The sequence below is a fragment of the Chionomys nivalis genome, chromosome X (assembly GCF_950005125.1).
Source record: "Chionomys nivalis chromosome X, mChiNiv1.1, whole genome shotgun sequence".
Taxonomy (NCBI): Eukaryota; Metazoa; Chordata; class Mammalia; order Rodentia; family Cricetidae; genus Chionomys; species Chionomys nivalis.
The window spans coordinates 35,266,994-35,293,046 of record NC_080112.1 but is presented as its reverse complement, the minus strand read 5'-3'; the positions used below and the strand labels follow the sequence as shown (position 1 = coordinate 35,293,046).

General features: G+C 42.2%; 1 protein-coding gene across 1 annotated transcript in view; it reads left to right on the top strand.

Annotated features, from left to right (window-relative positions):
• Positions 1-19,761, top strand: part of Dipk2b (divergent protein kinase domain 2B) — a 50,984-nt gene extending 31,223 nt beyond the window's left edge. The window contains exons 3-5 of the mRNA XM_057760051.1: positions 14,174-14,347; positions 17,395-17,683; positions 18,810-19,761. Of these exons, the coding sequence (XP_057616034.1) occupies positions 14,174-14,347; positions 17,395-17,683; positions 18,810-19,150 (804 nt within the window). The 3' untranslated portion in view covers positions 19,151-19,761. The remainder of the gene's footprint in view (positions 1-14,173; positions 14,348-17,394; positions 17,684-18,809) is intronic.
• The last annotated feature ends 6,292 nt before the right edge of the window (positions 19,762-26,053 follow it).

Genomic DNA, 26,053 nt, shown 5'->3' with positions numbered 1-26,053 from the left:
AGAGCAGTTTCTTGCCCAAATAGCTATCAACCTCCATAAGGTGCCTCTTCGATGCCCATCTTCTGCTTGAAGTAGATTGGTGCTGCCAAGAGCAGAGTGTCTCATTGTCATGAAAAACCCTAAGTTATTAAAACATTTAAAATGCCATATTCTATAATCTTTGAAAGATATGAAGAATGCCTATCTAAAATATATCTATGTACATCTAGAAAATCTAACTAACATGACAACAAGCTTGACTATTATTGATAATTATCCATTAACAACCTATATACATTACATTTTTAAGTGAACTACACAATCACAATACCTTAATCAATATCAGAAATACATATACATATAATAAAATTGACCTTAAATTAATGTCAGTAAACCAAGATTCATATCAATGCAAATTATTCACATCTATATCATCTCCCCCTTTAAATGTAAAAGAACATTTATAAACAATATATGGGAACATGGGCGCAGTTTTTTCTCTCCAAACTGCTTCCTGCTGAATGGGGGCACTGTTATTCGGGTCTTTTATTGGATAACCTGTCTGCTAGGTTCATCTCAGTTGGCAGTTGAGCGAAGCAATTTTTTAAGGGTATTCACAGCAACCCTTCAGGAGGGCGTGGTCTATCATACTATATTGGGATCGAAGAAGCAATCCATAGAGTCTCATTCTCTGTGAAAACAAAAGAAGAAACTCTTTTCCAAAGTATCATATCCTTAGATCCAAATTCTGAAGTCAAGGTATTTTGAAAATATCTATCTTGGATTAGTTCAGCAACATTTATAAACAAATATCTTTTAGCATCTGTTGCTCCTTCCTCAGCATTCAAACAATTCAAAGAGAGCATAATAGCATACAGTATCAAGATTCTCTGTGTATTTTCCATCTTTGTGCAGCTTTATTTTAACTCTATTTTGTTTATTTTTACTTTTATTTTATATTCTCTGTATATATTTGTCCTGGAATAACTCTGTAGACCAGACTGTCCTTGAACTCTCAGAGATCCTTCTGTCTCTGCCTTCCAGTCATTGGGATTAAAGGCGTGTGCTACCACACCTTGAAGTCACAGAGGTAAATCTCCCTCTGCCTCCCAAGTGTTGGGATTAAAGGTGTGTACTACCACACCCAACTACTCTCTTTCTTCCTTTTTTACTTTGAAGAACTTTAATTTTTAGCCTGCATATATTTTTAACACACTGTAAATCATTTAAACATTTTCTTTGACTTTGAATCTTTCTTTTACTGTATATCTCTCTTTTTCTGACCACACGAGCTTTGAAATTACTGAGCAATATGGGTAGGATTAAAGCCGTGGCTTTGCCAGCTAGATCCAGCCCATTCCTTAGCTTTCCAGCCTCATGGCGGAGGTACCGGCTGTAGCCATGTTTATCACCACAACTCTGTGGCGTTTCAAGGTCCTTGACAGCAAACAAGCTACAACACTCAAATGCTCTCTCTGTAGCTGACCTCCTGCCTCAAAGAATCAGAGTTTGCCCTGGCAGGATGGCCCACAAAGCCGGCATTTTTAAAACAGCACAACTTTTTTCCTGCTACGGCTGAAAACAAGCATGCAGTCAACTTTTATCAATACCATTTAAGTGTTTCATGGCAGGCCCTCTTAATGAGCTGCAGGATTTTGCAGCTAAAGCTGAGTCAGGAAGCCTCTCTTACATGAGAGTGCTTGCTTGGCTCTAGCAAGCAGAGCAGACCTGAGAAACTGCTGCTACCAAGAAAACATGCTTTACTCTAATCTTTCCCAAGCTTTCTCAGGCTTTCAGTGGATTCAGTCATCCACGTCTGGGTGCCATTCTGTAGTGGGAGCTGCGGGCTGTGTTCCTGCTGCCCCAGCTCCTGGTCGCCTGGCTAGCTTATGCCCCGAAATAACAACACACAAACTATATTCTTTTAAACACTGCTTGGCCCATTTCTATTCGTGTGTGTAGCACCCCAAAGTGCGCTTACCAGGAAGATTCTAGCCTACGTCCATCCTGGGTCGGAGCTTCATCGTGCCTGCTCTGGAACACACTGGCATGGCGTCTGCGCCAGAGAGGAGAGGAAATGGCGTCTGAGCTCACTTCCTCTTCCTCCCCGCATTCTGTTCTGTTTAATCCACCCACCTATGTTCTAACCTATGAGGGCCAAGCAGTTTCTTTATTATTTAACCAATGACCTTCCTCCATCACTCAGGCTAGCCTTAAACTCATGATCTTCCAACTTTGGCCTCCTGAGTGTTGGGATTTCAGGCATGTGTCACCACACTCAGCTCAAATAGCTATTTTTAAAGACTTCTAATTAAAGTATGAATTACATAATTACATAAATCTTAAGTATATTGGGTAAAATGTAACATGTGGGTTCACTCAGAAACACCATCTACAGGATCCTGGATGTTTCTGGCATCTCAGAAGACTTTTTTTTTTTGTCCCTTTCCAGTAAAAAGTCCCTTCCTAGAATGACAAATCATCCCAGTCTGCTCAGAACTACTTGATTTTAGCAATAAAAGTACAATATCCCAGGCAACTTCTCGATTCCAGTTCAACTAAAAGCTCACTCTATCTCCTTTTAAAAGTAGTCACCTTTCTGGGCTGAACCACCTTGGATGTTCTTTGCCTGTTTTGCTTTGCTTTGTTTTTTGTTTGTTTGTTTATGACAGGGTTTCTCTGTGAAGCCCTGTCTGTCCTGGAACTCACTCTGTAGACCAGGATGGCCTCAAACTCAAAAAGACCCACCTGCGTCTACCTCCCGATTTTTGCCTGTTTTTGAATTTCATTTAAATGAAATAACACAGTATTATAATGTTAGAATTTCATCAAGTCATGGTATATATCCATGTTATTGAATCAATAGTTAATTTTCTTTTTTTCTAAAAAATATGATAGTTTACTTTGGATGATACAAGTTACATATTCCGCCATTGATGAACATTTGAGTTGCATTTACTTTGGGTTATTGTCAATTGAAATTTATGTCAACATTCTCTCATTTGTTTGTTTGTTTGTTTTATAGCCTGGCTGCAGTTTCCCCTCCCTCCTCTCCTCCCAGTCCCTCTCCTCCATCCTTTCACAGTTCCCACTACTCGTTCCACTCTTCCTGTTTCTGTTTATGAAAGGGCAGGTCTCCCATAAGTATTAATAAAACAGGGTATAGCAAGTTGCAGTAATACTAAGTACCCTCCTCTTCCATGTATTAAGGCTGAACAAGGCAACCCAGTATGAGGAGCAGGGTCCCAAGAACCTGTAAAGAGTCAGAGAGAGCCTCTGTTCTCCCTGTTAGCAGTCCCACAAAAGGATCAAACCATACAACTGTAACAAATATGCCGAGTGGCTAGGTCAGTCCCATGCAGGTTGTTGGTTCAATTTCTGTGAGTCCCTATGAGCCCAGTTTAGTTAATATTGTGAGTTTTCTTGTGATGTCCTTGACCCCTCTGGCTCCTCCAATCCTTCCTCCCCCTTTTCTGTAGGATTCCTAGAACTCTGCCTAATGCTTGGCTGTGGGTCAGCATCTGTTTCCACCAGTTGCTGGATGAAGCCTCTATGATGAAAATTGCTCGTCACAGGAGATTGTCAGTTCAGGCTACTTATCCACTATTGCTAAGTTGGGGGTCTTCCTTGTGGATTCCTGGGAGATTCTCTTGCACCAGATTTTTATCTGACCCCAAATGCACCCCTTTCCAGTAGTCTGTTTCAGTACTCTCTCCCACAGTTCCGCACCCCCCAAGCTGATCACTCATGTTCCCATCCCGACCAGTCCTCAATTCACTCAAGAAATCTCTTTTATTCCACTTCCCAGGAAGATCTGGGTACCCCACCACCATGAACCCTCCTTGTTTTCTAGCCTCTCTAGGTCTGTGGATTGTAGCATTGCTGTCCTTTATTTTACAGTTAATATCCATTTGTGAGTGAGAACATACCATGTTTGTATTTCTCGGTCTGGGTTATCTCACTCAGAATGATTGATGTCAACTTTCTTTGTGCCTACAGTTGAACTTAAACATGTCAAAGTGAACTTCCATGGTCATAACATTACATATGGACAGAGCCTGAAGGGACTTTCCACTGGTTTTCCTATATGCAATATGCAATATATGCTTCTTCTATATGCAATGGAAGAGAGGGTACTGACTGCTCTTTTCTATCTGTGTTCGCTCATTCTTATTAATTTTGAACTTCAGGTATTTTAGTGGGTGTCCAGCAGTATTTCACATGGTCTCACTTGTATTTTCTGATAACATAATATAGGGCCTGTTTTCATGTATTTATTGGCTTCTTTGATCTTTGATAAGGTACTTGTCCATTTTGTAAAGTTTTCTGTGTTTATTATTGATTTTCACAACTTACACAAATTATATTTACATCCCAAACACGATTTCTTTATCACATATGTATATTATAAGTAGATTCTTATAGATCTCTTTGTTTCTGCATGGACCTGCCAGTATGAGGAAGGCTCTCCTTCCAACAAGGTAACCCTCCTATATAGCACCCTTAGTCTCTGTTCCCTGGGAGGTAGAAAGACAGTACAGGAAGTACGCAGTCTGATACTGGAACCGGGAAACACACTATAGCCTTCAATGATCTACCCTAGCCAACTACCAGCTAGGTCTCACCTATTAAAAGTGTCACAGTCCCCCAATATAGTACCACCACCTGGGAAACCAATGTTCAAAACATGAGCCTGTGGGGAACATTTTCAGTTTAAACCAATAACAGTATTAAAAATGATTTAGAGATTGTTTGGCATATACAGACAGATGTAAGACTATGTTTTATGTAAATGCTTTACCATTTTACACAAGGGACTTTTAGCACTTATAGGGTACCCATGGATACTGAGAAAAAAACTACTTATTATAAAAATTCATAGTCTCATCCAGCATGGTGGTGCATGCCTTCAATCCCAGTACTTGGGAGGCAGAGGTACGTGGTTCTCTGAGTTTGAGGCCAACCTGGTCTACAGAGCTAATTCCAGGACAGCCAGGGCTGTTACACAAAGAAACCCTGTCTTGGAAAAAAATTTATAGTCTCTATGTATTTATAAAAATAAAGTTTGGAGATGTAGATCAGTCACAGAGTGCTTGCTTTGTATGTACAAAGCCCTGAATTTTATACCCAAGTCCATAAAACAATGGAACAAAACATTAGGAAGTTAAGAAGGTGAAAATCACCTATAACAGAGGCAACAACTTGAACACACTGCAGTTCTTCCTTCTAGACCTTTTCTAGTCGTGTTTAATTTAACTTGGCTGCAGATGAGTTCTATGTGTAATGTTTCCCTATGTCTTAATTGCATATCCCATACTAGTCCCCTTGCTATTGGAATGATAAACATTATTTCATCATGTTGATACACAGAGTTTAATTTACTATTGTTGAATGTTGTTATTGCTTGATTTTTCACTTATCAAAATATACTTTGAAGAACATGTTAGTGCAAAGGCTTTGTCTGAATCTTATTATGTCCTTGAGATAAATTTCCTTTTCAAAGCTACCACAAACTGACCAAGCACACTTCATACACATTGGTGATAGTTGATCTTTGAAGCCTGAAACATTTTTGTCCCCATTAGATAGGGAATCTAAAACATGTGTTCAAAGCTTACACTGCTAGTAAATTTTGGAACTTGGATTTGAACACAGGCCTTTCTCCTGACTCTAGAAATTACAACCATAAACACTGCTTACTCTCTGTTGTTTTATTATGTTATTATAGTAGAACGAGTAACCACAAGGATGTGAGTATTTTGCACTAGAGGTGTGTGTGTGTGTGTGTGTGTGTGTGTGAGAGAGAGAGAGAGAGAGAGAGAGAGAGAGAGAGAGAGAGAGAGCATGCCATATCCTGTTTGGAAATCAGAAGGCAGTTTGTAGGTGCTAATGTTCTCCTTCTACCGTGTGGATCCCGGGCATCCAACTCGGCAAGTGCCGAACCGTCTTGCCATCCTCCCACTCACTAAAAGTTTTAAAGTATGCTCATAGCATCTTCATGAACCATAACCTTTGCCTCTAAGATTATGTACATTATGTGATCAACATTCAAATGGCTAATTTTTCAGCTTTCTTTTCCAGTCTTCTCCATGTCTGTATGTTCCAGGCCAGAGATAGATTTTAACTCTATTCCTTATATGCCTCTATTCTTTGTCAATTTTGACCTTGAGGCCTGAAGAGCAGTGACTTGAAATATCCACTGACCCAAATCCAACTCAGCCTCAAAGCCAGGCACATATGGCCACTTATGTGGCGCATATCCAGATTCCCCTGCTGTTCTGCTTTCCACAATGCCTGATTTACACTTCCTGGAGCATTTGTTGTATTCTATCCCACAGTGAACTTTGTGACTTTTTATTCTGGCTCATAATAGTACCAATTCCTTAGAGGTAGGGACCTTCTTTTATTTATCTCTATGACCCCTTCTTTATATAAGACACTTTGCATAAATTTTGACAAAAGCTTTGTTTAACATATGTGCATGACTGGAGTGGTCTATTTTTCCAATTCTTTCTGATTTTATCTGAAATGCAATGGCTGGATCTGAGCTTAGAGACAATCACAGTGAATTAGGACTGCGAACACTTCCTTCTGAGGACCAGGGGTGCTTAACTGAGACTGATCCCAGCTCTAGACCTCTCTCCCCATTGCTTCAGAGACTACTATCTCATGCCCAGGAAGCTACTTACTTTTTTCTGCCCGCAGCCCTTCTTTCCACCATAAAAAAGGCACAGTAGATGGTACTCTGTGAAGCCACTCTGGGTGTACAGGAGTGGGGATACTAACAAGAGGAAACATAGGGTTAAAACAGAAAATGAAACAAAGATACAATGGCTGGGGCTATAGCTCAGAAACAGAACACAGGCTTAGTAGGTGCAAGGCCCTGAGATCTATTCCCAGCACAAAAAGGAAAAGTCCCATGAATCTTCCTCTCTGTTTGAATCCTGCCTAATACATGTGATAAAATATCACCTGAAAGACTCAAGGAGGGGTAGAGAAAAAAACCTAGCAATGCCCACTGCCCCCATTCTTAGGCCAACAGGAGTGCTTTTCTGACAGTCAGAATTCTCAGAACCTCCTGGACCAGACCTTTCAGACATGCTTAGCTTCCTATTTTTGTTTTATTAAAAAAAGAAGAAGAAAAGAGAAAATCAGTAGCCCATAAAAAGAAATGGCCCAGTGGAGAATTAGGATCCACCTTAGCATGCCTGAATCCAAATGACAGATCATTGAATAACATTTTACTCTGTATTAGCTGCCCTGCCTGCCCCAGCTGTCAGCTACTTTGCCTGCCACAGTGATGATTTCATCTGGCACAGTGAAAATCTTTGAGCAACCCACAAATGCTTCAGTGGCAAAGCTCCAGGGGCACTGGGAGAGAGGAAGGTGCAGGACAGAACAAGAAGCAGGAGAAAAGAAAGAAGAGTCACCAGCAGGAGAGGAAAGCCAGCTAAGATTTTCATCTGCCAGGTAGTTCAGGATGTCGACAACCCTGTGAGCAAAACCAGGTGAGATTCTGAATACCAATGGTTCACCAACAAGAGACATGGAAACACAAGAGACATGGAAACACAAAGGGGAAGGAGCCTGATGAGGGCTATGGCTACACAGACACAAAGCTTGACAGTACAGGATGTTGAGCTAAGATGATCCTCTACTTCTACATGACAAGGCAAACCTGCTAAACAATTGTTTGGTGGTGGTGGTGGTGGTGGTGTTTGTTTGTTTGTTTGTTTTTTTAAACAGGCCTCGCTCTGAAGTCCAGGCTGCCCAGAACTTGGTGTTCTTGCTTTAGTATCCTCCATTCTGGGACTGAAGGACAGTGACACTACTTTCAACTTTTCGTCTGTGTCTTAATCATGGTTAAGGTTAGGGTGAACTTAGTTACAAGGATCAAAAAGTATGTTCAAACCAATTAAAGTCAAAAAGGAAGCTGGGCAGTGGTGGCACATGCCTTTAATCCCAGCACTCTGGAGGTAGAGGCAAGTGGTTCTCTGAGTTCAAGGCCAACCTGGTCTACAAAAGGTAGCTCCAGTACAAGCTCCAAAGCTACAGAAAAGCCTTGACTCGAAAATTTAAAAAATGAATAAATAAAATCAAGAAGAAGTTAGTACAATCATTAGTCTTGATTGTTAATTTGACTGAATTTAGAATCATCTAAGAGACACACCTCTGGTGATGACTGGAAGGGTGATTCCAGAGAAGTTAAACAGAGGACAGAAGATTCACCCTGGATATGGTAGCACTGTCCCATGAGCTGGAGACCCAGACTAAATAGAAAGAAGAAAAGAAGAAAGTGAGCCAAGTACCAGCATTCATCTGTCTCTGCTTCCTGTCTGCAGATGCACTATAGCCAAGTGTCTCATGACCCTGCTGCCATGCCTTCACTGCTATGATGAACTGTACCTTCAAGCTCTGAGGTGAAAAAAAAAAAAACTCCTCATTTAGTTGCCTCTGTCAAGTAATGAGAAAAGTAACTAAATACAATTAATGTGTTGGAAATGCATCTACCTCTGCCTCCTCCAGGGAACTAGGAAGCTGCAAGACATTTCGCTCAGTCCACTTATGTCTGTTTCATGGCCCATTCATTTCTTGTATATATCTATTTCTGGAAGTCCATGCTGTGACCTGTGGGGTCAACTGGATCCTTCCATGTTATTCATGCTTTCTACTCCCCCAACATCACCAGAAGTCAGAGTTCCTGGACCAAATACCAGCTGCCTTACTAAGCTTCTCAGGATTTGAAGACTAGGACACATACCCCAAGAAAGTACATAATTACATACTACACTATATCAGTCTGTGAACAAGAATTTATTTCTTAAAATTTCAAAGCTGCCCACACACTACTAGGTTACAGAAGTGTGAAATTTCAAAGTCCTGGCCACAAGGGACCAGATGACTAAAGAGACGTGTGATGAGCATATAGCCTAAGACCTATGAGGCACAGGCAACAAGAGAAAAACAAAAATGAGTGTTGCAAGATCCAGGAAGCTGCTTGGAGGAGGTGTGACCTGAAGAGGAAGGATGTGGTAGAGAAAAGGTTATGTATCCTCTGTCGGCAGCACAAAGAGAATGGAAAATAAGGTGTGATTATGGGAAGTTGGAAGTGTCATGACCTATTGTCACTGTGTTGAACTTACAAACACTGTGATGACCAGGCTGGAGCTGGGAGCACGTAGCTAAACATCACTTGTTGGAAATGGTGCTCAGCCGCCAACATGCATCAGGAATCCTGAAGAGCTTCTTACCACATATATCACTGGGTTCTGGCCCCCGCGGTGCTTCTTCAGAAGGTCTAAACAGGTTCTGAGAATTTGTATTTGTAGAGAAAAGCAACTGAGGACACTGGGGTCTTTCCATAAGGAAGTTTAAATGTGGTATACAGGTTAGACAGGAAGGGATTCAGAAAAGAATTAGAGACTTCATGGCAAAAGTAGGTCAGGATACACCTACATAGAGTGGGGTTAACACGAACTGATGGAGAAAGTAGGGAAGGGAGAGAAGAGCCGATTGGTATGGCACATACCATAGGCCATACAATAACTAGAAGGGAATTTGTGGAGAAATGAGGGCATGTGAGATCCAGTTCCTTCATCTGGACTCCCTGCCAGTACTGGAGAGAAAAAGCCCAACAGAGACTGGAGAGTCAATACAAAGAGGGAATATGGACTGGCACTCAGACAAACCTGAGTTAGAATCCTGGCTCCATCACTGACTCCATCACTGTATACAAAATTATGAATCTGTCTTTCAACTCCCTGGCAAACAAATCTCCACTGTGAGTTACCACCAAGTCTGTTCCCCTAAAAGTATAAAAATTAATACAACATTTACCCAGCACAGAACAGGCTTTCAATAATATTAGCTGCTACTTTTATTCTCACAAAGTCAACAGACATAATACCTATTAGATTTCTACATAGTTTAATCCTTTCAACCCACTCATGAGCACGTATAATTAATAGGTTGTTCAGATTTCTTTCAAGTGGCCTCATTGCATGCCTACTGTACTGATTTCATTGTTAAAATCACATTTTTGAATGGGGTGATGATGTGGGATTGCCCTCTGTATGCTTTGATTGCCATTGATTAATAAAGAACTGCTTTGAGCTTATGGCAGGGCAGAACAGAACTATGTGGGGAAAGCTAGGCTGAATGCTAGGAGAAAGAGGGGAGAGTCAATTGACACCATAGAGCCGCCAGAGGGGAAAGATGTGAGCTGTCAGCTGGAACCTTGCCGGTAGGCCAATGGAAATGGGTTAAATTAAGATGTAGGAGCTAGCCAATAAGAACCTAGAGCTAATAGGCCAAGCAGTGATTTAATTAATACAGTTTCTATGTGGTTATTTCGGGGCTGAGCAACCAGGAACAAACAAGTGGTCTCCTACTACAGGGTGAGAGGAAGACGCCTAAAAGAGAAGAAAATAACATGTGGAAGAAAAAGGGGAGAATCCTGGAGTAGAAAATATTTAAAGGAAAGAGGAAGGAGGCAGATAAAAGAAAGGTTGGTGTTGGGGAGATGGTCAACCAAACTAAGAATATATGGAAAAGCCACAAAGAAACTTACTGCTTTATGAGCTCACTGTGGTGTGGTCTGAATGAGAAATATATAAGCTCATGTATTCAACACTTGGTCCCCAGTTGGTGGCAATATTTGGAGAGGCTATGGGACCTTTCTAGGTGAAGCACTTCTGGAGAAAGCTTGTCACTTGGACTTTGTGGATTTATAGCCTAGCTTCACTTCCTGCTTGCCTTCTCTGCTGCTTGTGTGTTTCAATTACAAGGATCAAAAAGTGTGTTCAAACCAACTAAAGTCTAAAAGGAAGCTGGGCAGTGGTGACACATGCCTTTAATCCCAGCTCTCTGGAGGTAGAGGCAAGTGGTTCTCTGAATTCTCAGATTCGGTCAGTGCTGTGAGATGATATTTCTGTATGCTGTGAATATGTATTCTATTGATTGAGCATTAATAATTAATATAAGCCTCTGAATGATTATTTGGAAGCAGCTATGGGACAGGGTAGGACAGAGAACGTATCGCTTACAGATCAGAGAAGCTTCTTTTGGTAGTAGATAATGGTCAAAGCAGGAACCCATAACTGATCAAAGTGCTGAGAATAAGTAACTGCTGAGTGCTTGGATTAATAAGGGTCACCTATGTAACACTTCCCCCTTTAAAATACAGGGATCATTGAGGAAGAGTGGGTGGAAGAACTGTGGGAAGTAACCAGGAAGAGTGCAGTGAAGTATGTCTTCTGGATATGGCACAACTATGGAATCACGAACACACAGAAACTGTGACTGCCTGTCTAGGCAGGGGAAGAAGGAAAGGAAGGACACGAGGGTAGGAGGGAGACTGATTGTAAAGAGGAGGTCAATAGAAGTAGAGGAGGGATTAGAGAAGGTAGTAGAGGTGAATGTAATACAAGTATGTTTATCTTTTTTTAATCAAATTCTTGAAATCACCTCTTTCACTCTCAAAAAAGCTCCTGGTTCAGAAGATAAGACAAATGATCCCTTTAACAATTATCCCTAAATTACATATAAGATAAAGAACTCCCAGAACATGCAGTTGTTAAGTGACAGATGTGGGATTCGAACCTGCCAGCTTTCCTATAATGGATGTGCTTGAAACTATTTCATCACACTGCATTCTGAAGGTCTCTGAAATCCAAGCTTGGTTGTGAATGTTGTCTACCCATCCAAGCAGAAATCCCTTTTTAGGTCAGAAGAGTACAAGATTGAATAAAGGGAAATACACAGTCAGTTTGGAGAGGTAAGACAGAAATGTGTTGGAAGACTCTGGTAGAGGCAGGACAAAGGATAAAGCCAATAAAACTTCACACACTCATTACTCCTCTCCTGGGAACTTTCCCCAGCAACCAAAATGGGACATAATCATAACTGCTCTGCTCCTCAGAGAACAACTTAAAGTCTCTGCAAAGAACCAAGAATCTAAACAAACAGAAACCCTGCCTAAGGAAAGATGTCATCAGAAGTGAGAGGACCTGTCTTATATAAAAACTTGGTCTTTGAGAGACTGTACCTTCCATATTGTTTACCCTTCCTAAAAAGTCATTCGGCTAATTGAATATGGCTTTAATGTCTACTCAACTGTCCTGAGTATGCTATTCACTCTAACATGATCTAAGACAAACTCCAAATTCAGCACTCCCCCTGGGCTCATTTCCTTCTCTACCTCTACCCTTTTAGGGTGACTTTGTACCAATGCCTTAATATCAGAGACTCTGGGTTGATCAGCCTAGGTAGCAGAGAGCAACTTCCTAAGGGGAAAGAGACCTATCATAAGCCTGCCCTAACTTAAGGATTTCAAATACAAATTGAAATTATTTAGGGACCATCTACTTAAATCTTCCCCTCCCTCCTCTAGTAACAGTGAGCTTAACTATCCATAACAATTGAGACAATTATTAAATTTCATTGTCTTAATAGTAGCCCATTGATTAACTGTGATGCATGGTTAACCTTAGCTCTGTTTTACAAGCATACTTAAGTGCACAGTCATGTAAAAGGTGTTCAGGTGTATAACTGGAAGTAAGTTTATTCAAATTCACGTTTTCTCCTAGAGGCTAGAAGAGGTTGAGAACAGCAAATTTCCTCAAAGTAAAACTTCCTTTGCTGGACATTTCTTTCAGCATTCTAAAGTCAGTTTTTGGAGGCAACCTTACTGAGAAGAGCCTACTTCCAGTTTTAGGGTGAAAAGCCATATTTCTGGTCATAGATTTTCTTTCTCAGAATAACTGGTGTTCTTTTCCTTCATACATTTATATTTCCATCAGAACAGATATTCAGATTGTTCAGCAGTGGTAAATCGTCACCTTTCGAGCAGTATTTGCTTTTGAAAACATCAAGTCAGTCAGAACAACCTTGAGTGATTAATATACACTTTAGCTTAACCATAATGTGGTTTTCTGAAACCCAGGATGCTGAGTGTTTAAAAAGAACTTTTTGAAGGGTCATTCCTGTGAGGTGAGAGAAAGGGTTAAGGTTAAGTTTCCTGAGGCTAAGGTTAAGTTTCAATAGATTCAGGACTTCCTATCCTAACCACTGCCTTTCCTTCAGTGCTCAATAAAGCCGCATTTCCCTGAATTGCTAAAGCTGTTTGGCTTCCTTGGGACAAGGAACAAAGACTCAGTGAAGCCACTCTCTGGAAAAGGAATTTGTGGTGCTGCTGTCTTCATCTGTTTCCTATTGGCATGTGTGAACACCATCCCCAAGTTTTAAAAAATAGCTGTTTGTCTCACTAATGGTTTTTGAGGCTGAAAAGTCCAAGAATTTGACACTAGCATCTGGTGTGGGCTCTATTATGACCCAGCAGAGGCATTATGTGAGATACAGAGCAAGCATTGTAGCTTAGGTCTCGCTTTCTTTTCTTAAAAAGCCACTAATGCTTTTATTGGGACTACCCTCTTGACTATCCAATCCTAATTACCACTCAAGGATTCCACCTCCAAATACCATTAACATATGACTGGGATTTAAAGTTCCAATTTGAGGGACAAACAAAACATAGCACCATCTCCGACTTAGCTTTTAGTATAGCAGTTTATAGGCCTTGTGCTCTAGAATGAAACAACGTTGTATTTTTTGTTCTAAATTTTCTTTCGTAAGTTTCCAATCACTTTGGTTCACGGTATCTCTTGCTTTCTTCACAGCTCTCTCATAGACCCTCTGTCTCAGATGGATCTCCAAATCTAAATCCTCAAGGGGATTGAGCTAACTTTACCGTCTGTCCCATTAGGAAGAGTCCTTACATCGGAAATTCTGGATCCATCCAAGACAGCCTTATTCTTATCCTACTTCTCTAAGCACGCAGTTATGGGAAAGGAGCTTCCACTAGAAGCACATGGACAGCAGTACGACTTGTACTGTTAATTCTCTTTTGATTTTGATTTTTTTCTGTATGGGAGCAAAAAAAAAAAAAAAGCAAAACTTCAAACTTTCAAAGAGGCAGAGCTGGCCTCCATACTCCCAGTGCCCCAATTCCTGCACAGCCTTCTATGCTCTCTCCCATTCTCTATGTTCCGACCAGGGGTCTCTACCCTCTTGCTCAGCATCTTCCTCAACCACCCATGGATCTCTCCTCTACTATTTATCTAGACTCCCAATCCGATATCTGTGTCCCTTACAAGAGTCTAGTAACTCATCCTGGGTCTCTCTCATGTGTCTCCAGGGCCTGCCCAGTCCCTTCCTGCGCTGCCCTTCCCAAAGACTCTTGGATCGTGTGGTTCGACGCTATGCTGAAGTGGTTGACGCTGGCAGCATCTTCATGGACCACTTCACCGACCGTGACAAGCTGCGTCTCCTCTACACACTGGCTGTCAATGCACACCCCATCATTCTGCAGGTACTTGGTGACCCCCACAAGCTCTCCAGGTTATGTTACCACCTTGGAATTTCAGAGGCCATCCCATGGGTTGATTTTTCTCCCCTTCTTGCTTCATGTTTTGGGGCCACAAATCTGGGCTCATATATTTGCAACATCAGGTAAGTGTTTGACAGCCTTGGCAGCTAGTGAGGAAAGAGGTATGGGAGTGCAGGGCTGGGAATGTAGGTGACAGGGAACAGCAGTCAAATTTACAAGTTGAGGCAGACAGGAAGGCCTTCGTGAAGGGAGGTGAATTTAATCTCTGCCACTAACAAAAACATGATCTGAGCAAGTTTCATGGATTAGTGAGACAGCTACCCAGAGATATACCTTGAACCTGTGTTTGGAAAGGAGAAAAAAAACCTGAAAGTGAAATTATTGAAAAGTGGTCAAATAAGTGAGGACATATTGGGCCTGAAACACACTTAGTCAAAAAGATAGAGACACCATGTTAACAGTTATCCATAGAATTCATAGAGCGAAATTCCCCCAGAACAAGGGTCAGGACATGGACATATAAGTCACATCATGGACAGAAAAGATACCAGAAGTCACAGGAGAAGGGGTGAAAGAAGAGTAAAGGGTGAAGGAATGGGATGGGAGGAGTAAGGAGAGAGAGAATAGTAGGAGGAGGGAGAAAAGGAAAAGAGGAGAGAAAGCTTGGCATGGTGACACAGGCTGTATAATAAGACCATCTTCTTTTTCTTTTCTTTCTTTCTTTGTTTTTTGGGGGGGGGCGGGTTTCTCTGTGTAACCCTGACTGTCCTAGAACTCACTCTGTAGACCAGTCTGGCCTTGAACTCACAGAGATTTGCCTGTCTCTGTCTCCTGAGTTCTGGGATTAAAGGTGTACACCACCACCTGGCATGAGACCATCTTTTAAAATAACATAATATAAAAATACAGGTAGGGAAGAAAGGAGCCACAACACAGATAGTTCCTAAATATTTGCCAAAAAACTAATGGAAGACTACACAATGAAGACTGTTGGTTATTAGGTTCTTGCTGCGTGCCAGGTGTGATGAATAATGGCTATCATTGTCAATTATTTCTCACTACAGGCCTCCAGAATGATATTGTCATCCCCATTGAGAATAAGACAGGAGAAGTGCCTTAGCCACTATCTCCTAAACTCAAAGATGTCTGCCATCAGAGACAACAGAAGCTATACTCTACCCATTAAACCTGCCTAGAGTCTTTGACATGCTAGTGGCAGAGAAGGAGCTGCTCTTTGCCCTACATGCTCAGGGGTCTTCTTGGAGGCCTTTTACTCACAATTCTAACTTTTGTTGTCATCTTGGTTACCCGAAGGTCTGGTTCCTGAGAGACCTGACCTGGAACCATGGGGCTGAGACACCCCACTCAACCCTGGGCATTACCAAGAAAGAGTGTGGTAGGGGACCAAAGAGTGGTTTTGCACATTTAAACAAGATCAGTAGGTCCAGGTTGTCCCTTGGAGGCACATAGTGTATAAGGTACTCCAGTTAGGGAAGCTCAAAGACCATGACTCTTTATAACGTGACTTAAAAGAGGTAGAAGTTACAGGAAAGAGAGAGAGACAGACAGACAGACACAGAGAGAGAACTTTGAAGTCTACTTTCTGTTTTATTTTTTGTAGTGCTGGGGATGGGACCCAGGGCCTTGTGTATGTCAGATAAGCGGTCTGCTACTAAGATGCATCACTCAGACTTACTTTGTTTTCTTAAGGTAAACAAAGGGGAAAGTGGTGTTTATAGTTTTGGTTGTCAGTTCTAGACACAGATTCCTTGAGAAAATGATCAACAGTTGAGGCTCTAACACAGACAGGGAATATTCCTTATGGCCCTACCAATAGATGAATACAAGTGGCCCATGGCTACTGAGAGAAGGAAAATCAGTCGTCTTTCTCCATGGACAAATTCCCACATAGATTGTCCAATTCCAATGGTCAGCTCTGGTCACATGTACATATGAGTGACACTAAATGGACTCAGTAGGTTGTATATATACATGTCTATAAATATATATGTCTATAAATATATGTATCTATGTGTAGCAATAATAAAGAATAGATCATGAATTTTGGAGAAAGAAAGGGGACACAGGAGTTAAGAGGAGGAAGGGAGGGATGGGAATGATGGAGATACAGGGTTCATTTATGATATACAAAAAACAGACAAAAACAAATAAAAAAAATTAAAAATGGCCAAGAAAAAACAGCTAGGATTCCTTCCTAACTTTATATCACCCAAATCCACAAGTTGAGAGCTTTTACAAGGACAGAGGCTGGGCTACGCTTCCCCAGACCAATGTTAGTCTATCTGGAAGCTTCCCACCAGTGGAGAAGAATCTTTAAGTGTGTACTTACCTGAACCATGCAGGATTGTCCAGTCTAGCAGCGGGAACAGCCACCGGAATTATTCTTGTCCCATCCTAGAACCAGGTAGTTGTATTTATTCATGAGCTCTGTTGACCAAGCTGACCTCAACCCTCCTGCCTCATCCTCCTGAGCAGCTGGAAGAAACCAGTTCACATGATACCTTATTTGTAATATATTTATTTATTTATTTATTTATTTATTTATTATTATTTGTCTTTCAGTTGCCCTGAAGTTGCTCTTTTATTTTTTTTTCCATGGCCTCTTCCTAAGTAATGATATCTTGGAAAGTACAGACTAGTCATATTTTTTAAATGGCACAACTTAAAAGAAAAATACCCTGAATCCTGGATACCACTGAAAATCACTGAAGGTTGGTTAGCATTCTCAGGTTCCACTTGGAGAAACTCGTAAAATCTGATCCACTGCATAAATGAGAGCAGCCTCCTTCCTGATTCCTTCCATTAGCAACACACTCCCAAAGTAGGGGGAGGGCAGGGCCTTACTATGTTCCAAAAGGTATGAAAAGATGGGGAAATGTTTTGCCAGCATGTTTTGAGATCCAGGGTGGCAGTAAGACTTACTTGTGTGGGCTGTGGGTGAGAGGTAGAAAACAAACTGCTCTGTGAGATCTCTCTGTGTCTAATGCCTGCTCCTTCTGGCTTGGCAGATCTTCCCGGGGGCAGAGGGCTGGCCACTGCCCAAGTACCTGGGTTCCTGTGGTAGATTCCTGATCAGTACCAGCACCAGACCACTGCAAGAATTTTATGATGCACCCCCAGAGCAAGCTTCTGACCTTGCCTACCAACTCCTTGGGGTCCTGGAGTCCCTGAGGAGCAATGATTTGAACTATTTCTTCTACTTCACCCATGTTGATGCAAACATGTTTGGCATCTTTGACAATGGGCATCTGTTCATCCGGGATGCCAGTGCACTAGGTGTCATCGACAAGGAGGAAGGTACTCAGCATGGGCTTGGTTGAGCAGCTGTCAAAGGGGATGTTAGGGTGACCAAGGCTAAGGAGGGGTGACCTGGGCCTTTGTACTCTCTGTATGTCACAGAGTAATCCAAGTTGGGAAATGTTATTGGTCATAGCACAATATCTCCTCACCCTCACTTGAATTTCGGTTTTATCTTTATTTTCAAAGGGAAAATAAACTTGGTCTTGCCTGTAAGGGGCATTGTCTGTGGTGGTATGGACCCCCAGTGAGCCCTCCCAGGGTAATTCTGGATCTCACTCACATACAAGTCACAGGCCCCTCTCCCCCTCAGACCCTTTCTCCTCAGATGCTATTAGCCTTGATCTAAGATACAACTGCTGGCCTGATGCACTAGTTCACTTTGCAGTTAGTTTTGACATATTGACCCTGTAAGGTTTGAAAATTACACAAACAGGGAACTGAACGAGGTGTGTGAGCAAGTCACAGTTCTCATTGTTCACAGCGGCTCAGCCAAGTGTTCTAGAGACCATTAAGCCCCAGTTTCTCAAGGTGACCAAATTTGTTGAGCCCAATAACAGGGCAAAAGATTTTTTTCCCATTTCTGACACTTTTTTTTAACAAACTCTGCAAAGATAGAGGGAAAAAAAAAACCTTTCCTCACTTCCTGATTTGCCTTTATTAAAAAGAATCAAATTAAAAGAGAGATTGATCCCAGCTATGCAAACATCAGTTCCATTGTAACCTGCTGAACACATATTTTGGATGACATGTTTTCCTCCCTGACTTTTTATCCTAATTGTACAGTAAAACCAATCCTAATACCATCCTCACTTCCTTAATTCAGTAATAACAGGAAAGTAACAATGTGGTTATAATTTTTATAATTATAGCCCAGCTTCTGGTAGGGACAAGTGGATTTTCCATGCTTGGGCTTTAGCCTAATTGTAGGACAGTATTACTCAATGCTGTTCTCCAAAGGGGCTGTTGTGTTCTTGAGCCCTACATCTTCTGATGACAGGGAAATGCTTGGATACTAAAGCACTTCACTCCGCAATTGTAATTGGCAGTCCCCCTTCACCCTCCCCCACCCCCACCCCCACAAGAATAGGTTTACAATATCTGATATTTTCCACTTCTCTTCTAGGCAGCCAAGCAGCTTCCGGGACTGGAGAGAACGAAGACATTTTTAGCTGCCTGGTGTCTGACTGCACGGTCCAGCTGTCCTCCTGTGACACTGTCCCTGAGAAGCAAAACCTGGTGCTGGTGTGTCAACAATTGCTGCCTCGACTTCTCCAGGGAAAGTTTCCTTCCCCTGTGCAAGAGAAAATAGACTCTGCTCTCAGTCTATGTAGCAAGAATGCCAGCACAGACATGGAAGTTTTAGGGGCCACCAACCTACTGAAGGACATCTTGAGACCACTGAGAACCTGTGACCCTAGATTTGCCTACCGCTACCCAGACTGCAAGTACAACGACAAGTTCTGAGTGACTGGGGCCTAACTAGCTTGAAGGGACAATCCAAAGCTCTTCCATGTCCATGGATGAGTTGACACCAAATTAGAAGAAGCAATTCCAGTTTAAATATTTAAGTACATTCCTTTCCTAAGAAACACTCAAAACTAGTGAAAGAAACTCGTCTAATGTTCTTGCATTCAAGTCCTCTAAAAGACAAGTGTCAAAACACAATTACATGAGCTTTCTTAGAGAGGACGTGCTATGGGGAAGGTAAACAGGCAAAGGCTGACAGGAAAACTCATGCTGCACTCTGAACCGCCAGAAAAAAAAAAAAAAAAGTCAATGCAAGAAAGATTGTCTGCATATCTACAAGACCAATATGGAGCCATACACCAAGAGAGCCCCATGTCTCCCACGAACAGATTTGCTGTATTAGCCCTGTGTGTTCAGGGCTATGCAGAACAGGCTGTCCAAGTGTGACTACAGCTTAGCTACAAAGACAGATTTCAGAGCACAGCAGCCTGAGGGTACCAGACAGGTTCCATTGTTCATTGTAGCTGCAGCCTGGGACCAGGGCCTGGTCTCTTCCGCACCACGTGCTCCAGTACAAGACTCAAAGGAGTCCTAAAATTTTCATCCAAATGTGGCCTTACAAGTTATTATTTAAAACAAAAAAAAAAAAAAAAAAAAAAAAAACATTTTTTTTAAAGGTCAACCAATGGAATCCTCTGCTGTACCTTTAAAATATTTAACTACATGGCTTATGGGCCTCTGTGCATGCCTCCTTAATAATCATAAAGGGCTCTTAGACCTTTGCCTAGCCTCCCTACTAGACTTCTACTCCTGGGAATTGATCAGTCTACCTCCTTTCTTCTACCTCTAAATCAGCACCTTGGAGGTCAGAACACTCAGTCAACAAGCCTTGCTGTACCCATGGGGAAACAGAGGCCCAGGGAGGATGTGATTTGCTTGGATAATGCTAAACCCTCCCTACCAGTTCATTCCCCTGTTGCCTTCCCCATCAGTCTCAGACTCCCATCTTGGACAATTCAGTTCTAATTTCATTCACATTTAAACATAAATCCCTATCTTGTGGTATACTGGGGAACCTTTCAGTGTTGCCTTTTGACTACTCCAGACACTCTCTGTCCCCTGGAAACCACAACAGTGAGGATGGCAGGCCAAGCTGCTGCAAGGACTGGCTTGTCATGCCTGAGACTGATGTCTTCTGGTTGACTGTTGAGAATGAAGTCCGACCACATCTCCTTACTGACTTGCTTGGGGTATGTGCTCCCAGACAGCCTCCTGACCAGAACCCAGGGAAGGGGCTACAGTCTCAGACTCCCCAAAGGTGCACATGAACATAAGACTGTCCTCAAGACTCTCCAGTACACATGCCAGGCCTGGCCTCTCTCAACAGAACCATTGTTTTTCTACTACAGACTGTAAGTGACTTTGAGTGACGCCCCAGGGGGAGTTGAAAAATGGAACTTACTGTAACCCTCTTCTTATTCCTCTATCACATATCTGTGGGGAAGGCAAGAAGGGGGACAAATGAAGACCTCTCCTCTGGACCAGTGGCCTGGGACTCTAAAGAGTGGAGCTGCTGAGTCTTAGAAGGGAACATAGCCCTAGACACTCTTTTTTTTTTTTTTTTTTTTTTTTAAGTTTGTAATTTTTTTTTTTTTTAAATTTTTTTTTTTATTATATATTTTTTTTTATTCTTTTTTAATTAAAATTTCCAACTGCTCCCCGTTTCCCATTTCCCTCCCCTCCTCCCACACATTGCCCCCTCCCCCCTCTCCCCTCCCCTATCCCCACTCCTCTTCTCCTCCCCCCAGTCCATTCCCCCTCCCTCTCGCTACTGAAGAGCAGTCCAAATTCCCTGCCCTACAGGAAGACCAAGGTCCTCCCACTTCCATCCAGGCCCAGGAAGGTGAGCATCAAAACAGGCTAAGCTCCCACAAAGCCAGTTCATGTATTAGGATCGAAACCTAGTGCCATTGTCCTTGGCTTCTCATCAGCCTTCATTGTCCGCCATGTTCAGAGAGTCCAGTTTCAACCCATGCTTATTCAGTCCCAGTCCAGCTGGCCTTGGAGAGCTCCCAATAGATCAGTTCCACTCCCTTCCAAAAAAAGTCCAGGACCAGATGGTTTCAATGCAGAATTCTACCAGAACTTCCAAGAAGACCTAATACCTATTCTCCTTAATGTATTTCACAATATAGAAACAGAAGAGTCATTGCCAAATTCCTTTTATGAAGCTACAGTAACTCTGATACCAAAACCACACAAAGACACAACCAAGAAAGAGAATTACAGGCCAATCTCACTCATGAACATCGACGCAAAAATCCTCAACAAAATTCTGGCAAACCGAATCCAAGAACACATTAGAAAAATTATCCATTATGATCAAGTAGGCTTCATACCAGAGATGCAGGGCTGGTTTAACATACGCAAATCTATCAATGTAATCCATCATATAAATAAACTGAAAGAAAAAAACCATATGATCGTTTCATTAGATGCTGAAAAAGCATTTGACAAAATTCAACATCCCTTTATGATAAAAGTCTTGGAGAGATTAGGGATACAAGGGTCATACCTAAATATAATTAAAGCTATATACAGCAAGCCGACAGCTAATATCAAATTAAATGGAGAGAAACTTAAAGCCATCCCACTAAAATCAGGAACACGCCAAGGCTGTCCACTCTCTCCATACCTCTTCAATATAGTTCTCGAAGTTTTAGCAATAGCAATAAGACAACATAAGGGGATAAAGGGGATTCAAATTGGAAAGGAAGAAGTTAAACTTGCATTATTTGCAGATGATATGATAGTGTACATGAGCGACCCCAAAAACTCCTCCAAAGAACTCCTACAGCTGATAAACGCCTTTAGTAATGTGGCAGGATACAAGATCAACTCCAAAAAATCAGTCGCCCTCTTATACACAAAGGATCTGGAAGCAGAGAGAGAAATAAGAGAATCATCACCTTTCACGATAGCCACAAACAGCATAAAATATCTTGGGGTAACTCTAACCAAGGAAGTGAAAGATCTATTTGACAAAAACTTTAAGGCATTGAAGAAAGAAATTGAAGAGGATACCAGAAAATGGAAGGATCTCCCTTGCTCTTGGATTGGGAGAATCAACATAGTAAAAATGGCAATTCTACCAAGGGCAATTTATAGATTCAATGCAATCCCCATTAAAATCCCATCAAAATTCTTCACAGATCTTGAAAGGACAATAATCAACTTTATATGGAGAAACAAAAAACCCAGGATAGCCAAAACAATCTTATACAATAAAGGAACTTCTGGAGGCATTACCATCCCTGACTTCAAACTCTATTACAGAGCTACAGTAATGAAAACAGCGTGGTACTGGCATAAAAACAGAGAAGTCGACCTAGACACTCTTGAATCTAGACAAAGACGTCTTATGTCCTCCTTGATCACATCCCAGGAGAGAGCAAAGAACAAAACTATCTGAGTACCCCCTGGAGAATAGTGGGATATTTGTATTTAGTACAAGCTAAAGCAAACTATGTGTTTTTGCAGCTGTGTGCAGATCCGCAGGGCGGGCCAAAGAAGGACAAACAACTCTTAGGCAGGGCCTAACACTTTGGAGTAGCCTAGAAATAGCTCCTCAGCTAGTGACCTTGTGCAAGATCAGGAGGTTGAGAAGTCCCTCTTCTCATGCCTTTTGAGAACAAAGCGGACTTGCTGTTGTCATCGTGATTAAAGATCCAGGCCCCCTCCTAGGTGTTATCTCCAAGGGATATACTCCCCACTACCTGCCATCTGTTTATTCTCTGCCGCTCCTTCTACAAAGGGCACCTCTCTCCAACGCAGGTTTGTAGTAGGCAGACAGCACTGACTGCCAGCCCTTTGGGCTCTGCCTTGGTCACTCTGTGGCTTCACTCCAGGCCACACCCATCCTAAGGCTTATCCATACCTAGTCACTGGGCTTGGCAAGATGTGATGTCTCAGGCAATCTGGCCCACTTAGCTACAACTCTGATGGGTAGCTTTTATTCCAAAACTCTCCATGAATCAGACCAAGAATTTACTGGCCCTTCATCACAGTCCAACTTCCCCCACTCCTCCTTTCCCTCTAAATTCTTTTCACAGGTGTTGTGCCCATTTTGTGCCAAAATGGTAGCTCCAGAAAAATATGTTCACATCTTAATCCTCAGGAACTGTGACAATTGCCTTATATGGGATATGGTTAAGGATGCTGGGACTTTCCAGGATTATCTAAGTGGGTCCTAAATGGCAGCCCATGTGTCTTCATTATGAGGGAGGCCAGGGGACTTTTAAGAGAGAAGAACCAGTGATGTGAAAGCAGAGGCTAAGATTGGAATGAGGGCAACTATAAGCCTCCAGCAGTCACCAGAATCTGGAAGAAGCAAGCAGCGAACCTTCTGCCATATCCCCCAGAGGAAATATGGCTCTAATGCTACCCTAACTTTAACCCAGTGAGCCCCAAGAACTGTGAGAGGATATAAATCTATTGGTATACACCACCACCTGTATAGTGATTTGTTTAAATACCTTCAAGAATCCAATACATACTCCAAAGTCTACTGGATATCAGCTTCCAGAGAGCTCCAACTGCAATACTTGTCCACAATCTACCGTGAGCAAATGGAAAGTAGTCCTTGGGCTGATGGTGTAGTGCACTGGTAAAGCCCTTGCTTAGCATGCTCACGGCCCTAGTTTCGGTCCCAGTACAACAGAAGCATGTCTTGGCATGGGAAGCATGAGCTGTAGCCCCGGTGCAAGGCTAAGGGCTTCCTTCCTCCAAAGCTCTAAACACCACTGAAGAGCCTGCTCAGTCCTCCATTTATGCAGAGCCTTTAAAATAGGCCAGCCACTATAGAACACTTTCTGAACCTTGTCCCTGAAATTCTGGTCCACATGTTTGTGCCTCATTTGAGTATGATTTCAGGAAGACCTGTGTCCTGCTTCCTCATCTGTCTGGGAGCTTCCTGAGTCTGGGAGTGATGTGGAAAACTTTGTGTTTCCCTCAGCAAAGGAGGGCTGGACCCAGAACAGAGGCTGAGAACAATGAGTGCCTTCTTTAGCCCTTCCCTACATTGTTCATACACCATACTGGCTACCCATCAGATGGAAGACTTCTCAACAGGCAAGAGACAGTTGAGTCAGCACTCAAGAGCCTTCAACCAGAATAAAATTATCACCAGCTTGTCTCTACTCCCTGGGATTTGAGTGGAGGCATTATTTCGCCAGTATTTTGTCAGCTATGCCTTTTAGCCTCTAGGACTGGCTATGTGACTTGTGGGCCCAAAGACAAATGAAAATTTGAGATGGACCTGTACAGAAACAACTAATAGTTGCAAACTGAACCAGCAAAGCTAAGCTGAGGCCCTCTGCTCTATAGGTTACCGGCTCACCAAGCTGGCCCAGGGGACAGACTGCAGATACGGATTCCCCTTACACTTGACATTGAGTCCTGCTGGCATTGGCTGAGGGCTCATTTAACCTTCACACCAAAGGGAGCAAGTGTAGGACAGAGATGAAATGTAATATATGCCCAAGGCTTATAAGATCAGACTCCACCAACTGCAGTTATCAGGAAGGTATAATGCCAGCTCACCCACAAGTCTGACTTAGCACAGGAGAATGCTGGCTTCAGTGTTAAGTGTGATTGTTTTTACGTTTCCTGCCTGTGGTCTTGCATCATCTGATTTCTGCCTATAAGTGATTCCCTAAGTCTGAACATTTTTCTCTTGTGTTAACAGAAATATTTTTTTTAAAAACTGAGGTCTTTGGGGGAAAGAACTGATCTCTGGAAACAGACTGACTTGTTATCAAATCATGACTATCCTGTTACTGTATAACTTTCTCCATGTTATTTATCTTTTCCAGAACTCACTCTTTTTGTGTATAAAATATGGAGGAAGAGATTTACTCTTGCAGAAATATTGTCCCCTGTAAGTGATGTGGCTCTCTCTTTGAAAGAAAAGAACAGAGGCATTCTTTATAGAGAACATAATGACATTTTGAAGGAAATTCTGACTCCTACCCAGGAGACCACTGGCCCTCTGGCTGCTGACAGTCTGACTGTGGTCATTTTTGGTGCTTCTCCCATTCAGACCCTTGGTCAATCATGAAAGGCAGCTGGGCAGCTTCTGTCCCCACCTCCCTCCCTAGCCTGGCCTTCCAGCAGGCTCAGAAGGGAATCTTCCAGTGAACATGGTACAGGGAGGCTTACCAAGTCCATCTGTGCTCATTATGTGAAGAGAAATAAGGACATAATGTCCCAGTGAGCACCAGTCTCCTAGCTAGCTCGTGGTGCTGTGGCTCCCCTATCCACCTTACCCCTGCTTTTCACACACATTGGCCCAACTGAGCTCATAAGAACATAGGATATTCTCTGATCAGCTTGCAGGTCTTGAAGGAATTTCAAATGATAGGAAAAGCTTGACACCCAAGCAGGGGACAATAGCATTTGCTGGTTTGCTTGAGTATTTGCATGAGTAAAGAATGGCTTCAGGCCTGTACTGTGAGCATGGCAATCCCAAGGGAGCAGACATGTATCCTTTTGGATCCTGCCGCAGTCAGCATAGCAAAAATCAATATATCCGTTACTGTTTGCAGGAATGTTAGTCTTTGCAATTAAGCAATAAGCACTTCATTTGTGATGAAATAAACAGGTATGCACTATAATAGCAAAATGTTGGAAATACATTTCTACAGAATAACCTCCAGGGCATCCATACAACCGAGTGCCACCTTGTACAGAAGGACGATGAGTGACTCTGAACTCACATGAGGAAACGCACCATGAGCACTTAAAACAGGCTGATTTGTGTGCAGGAAGAAGAGCTATAAAATCCCATTTATGTGCCTGCTCACTTGAAATATTCTAAACTGGATACTATGAGGAATTGGA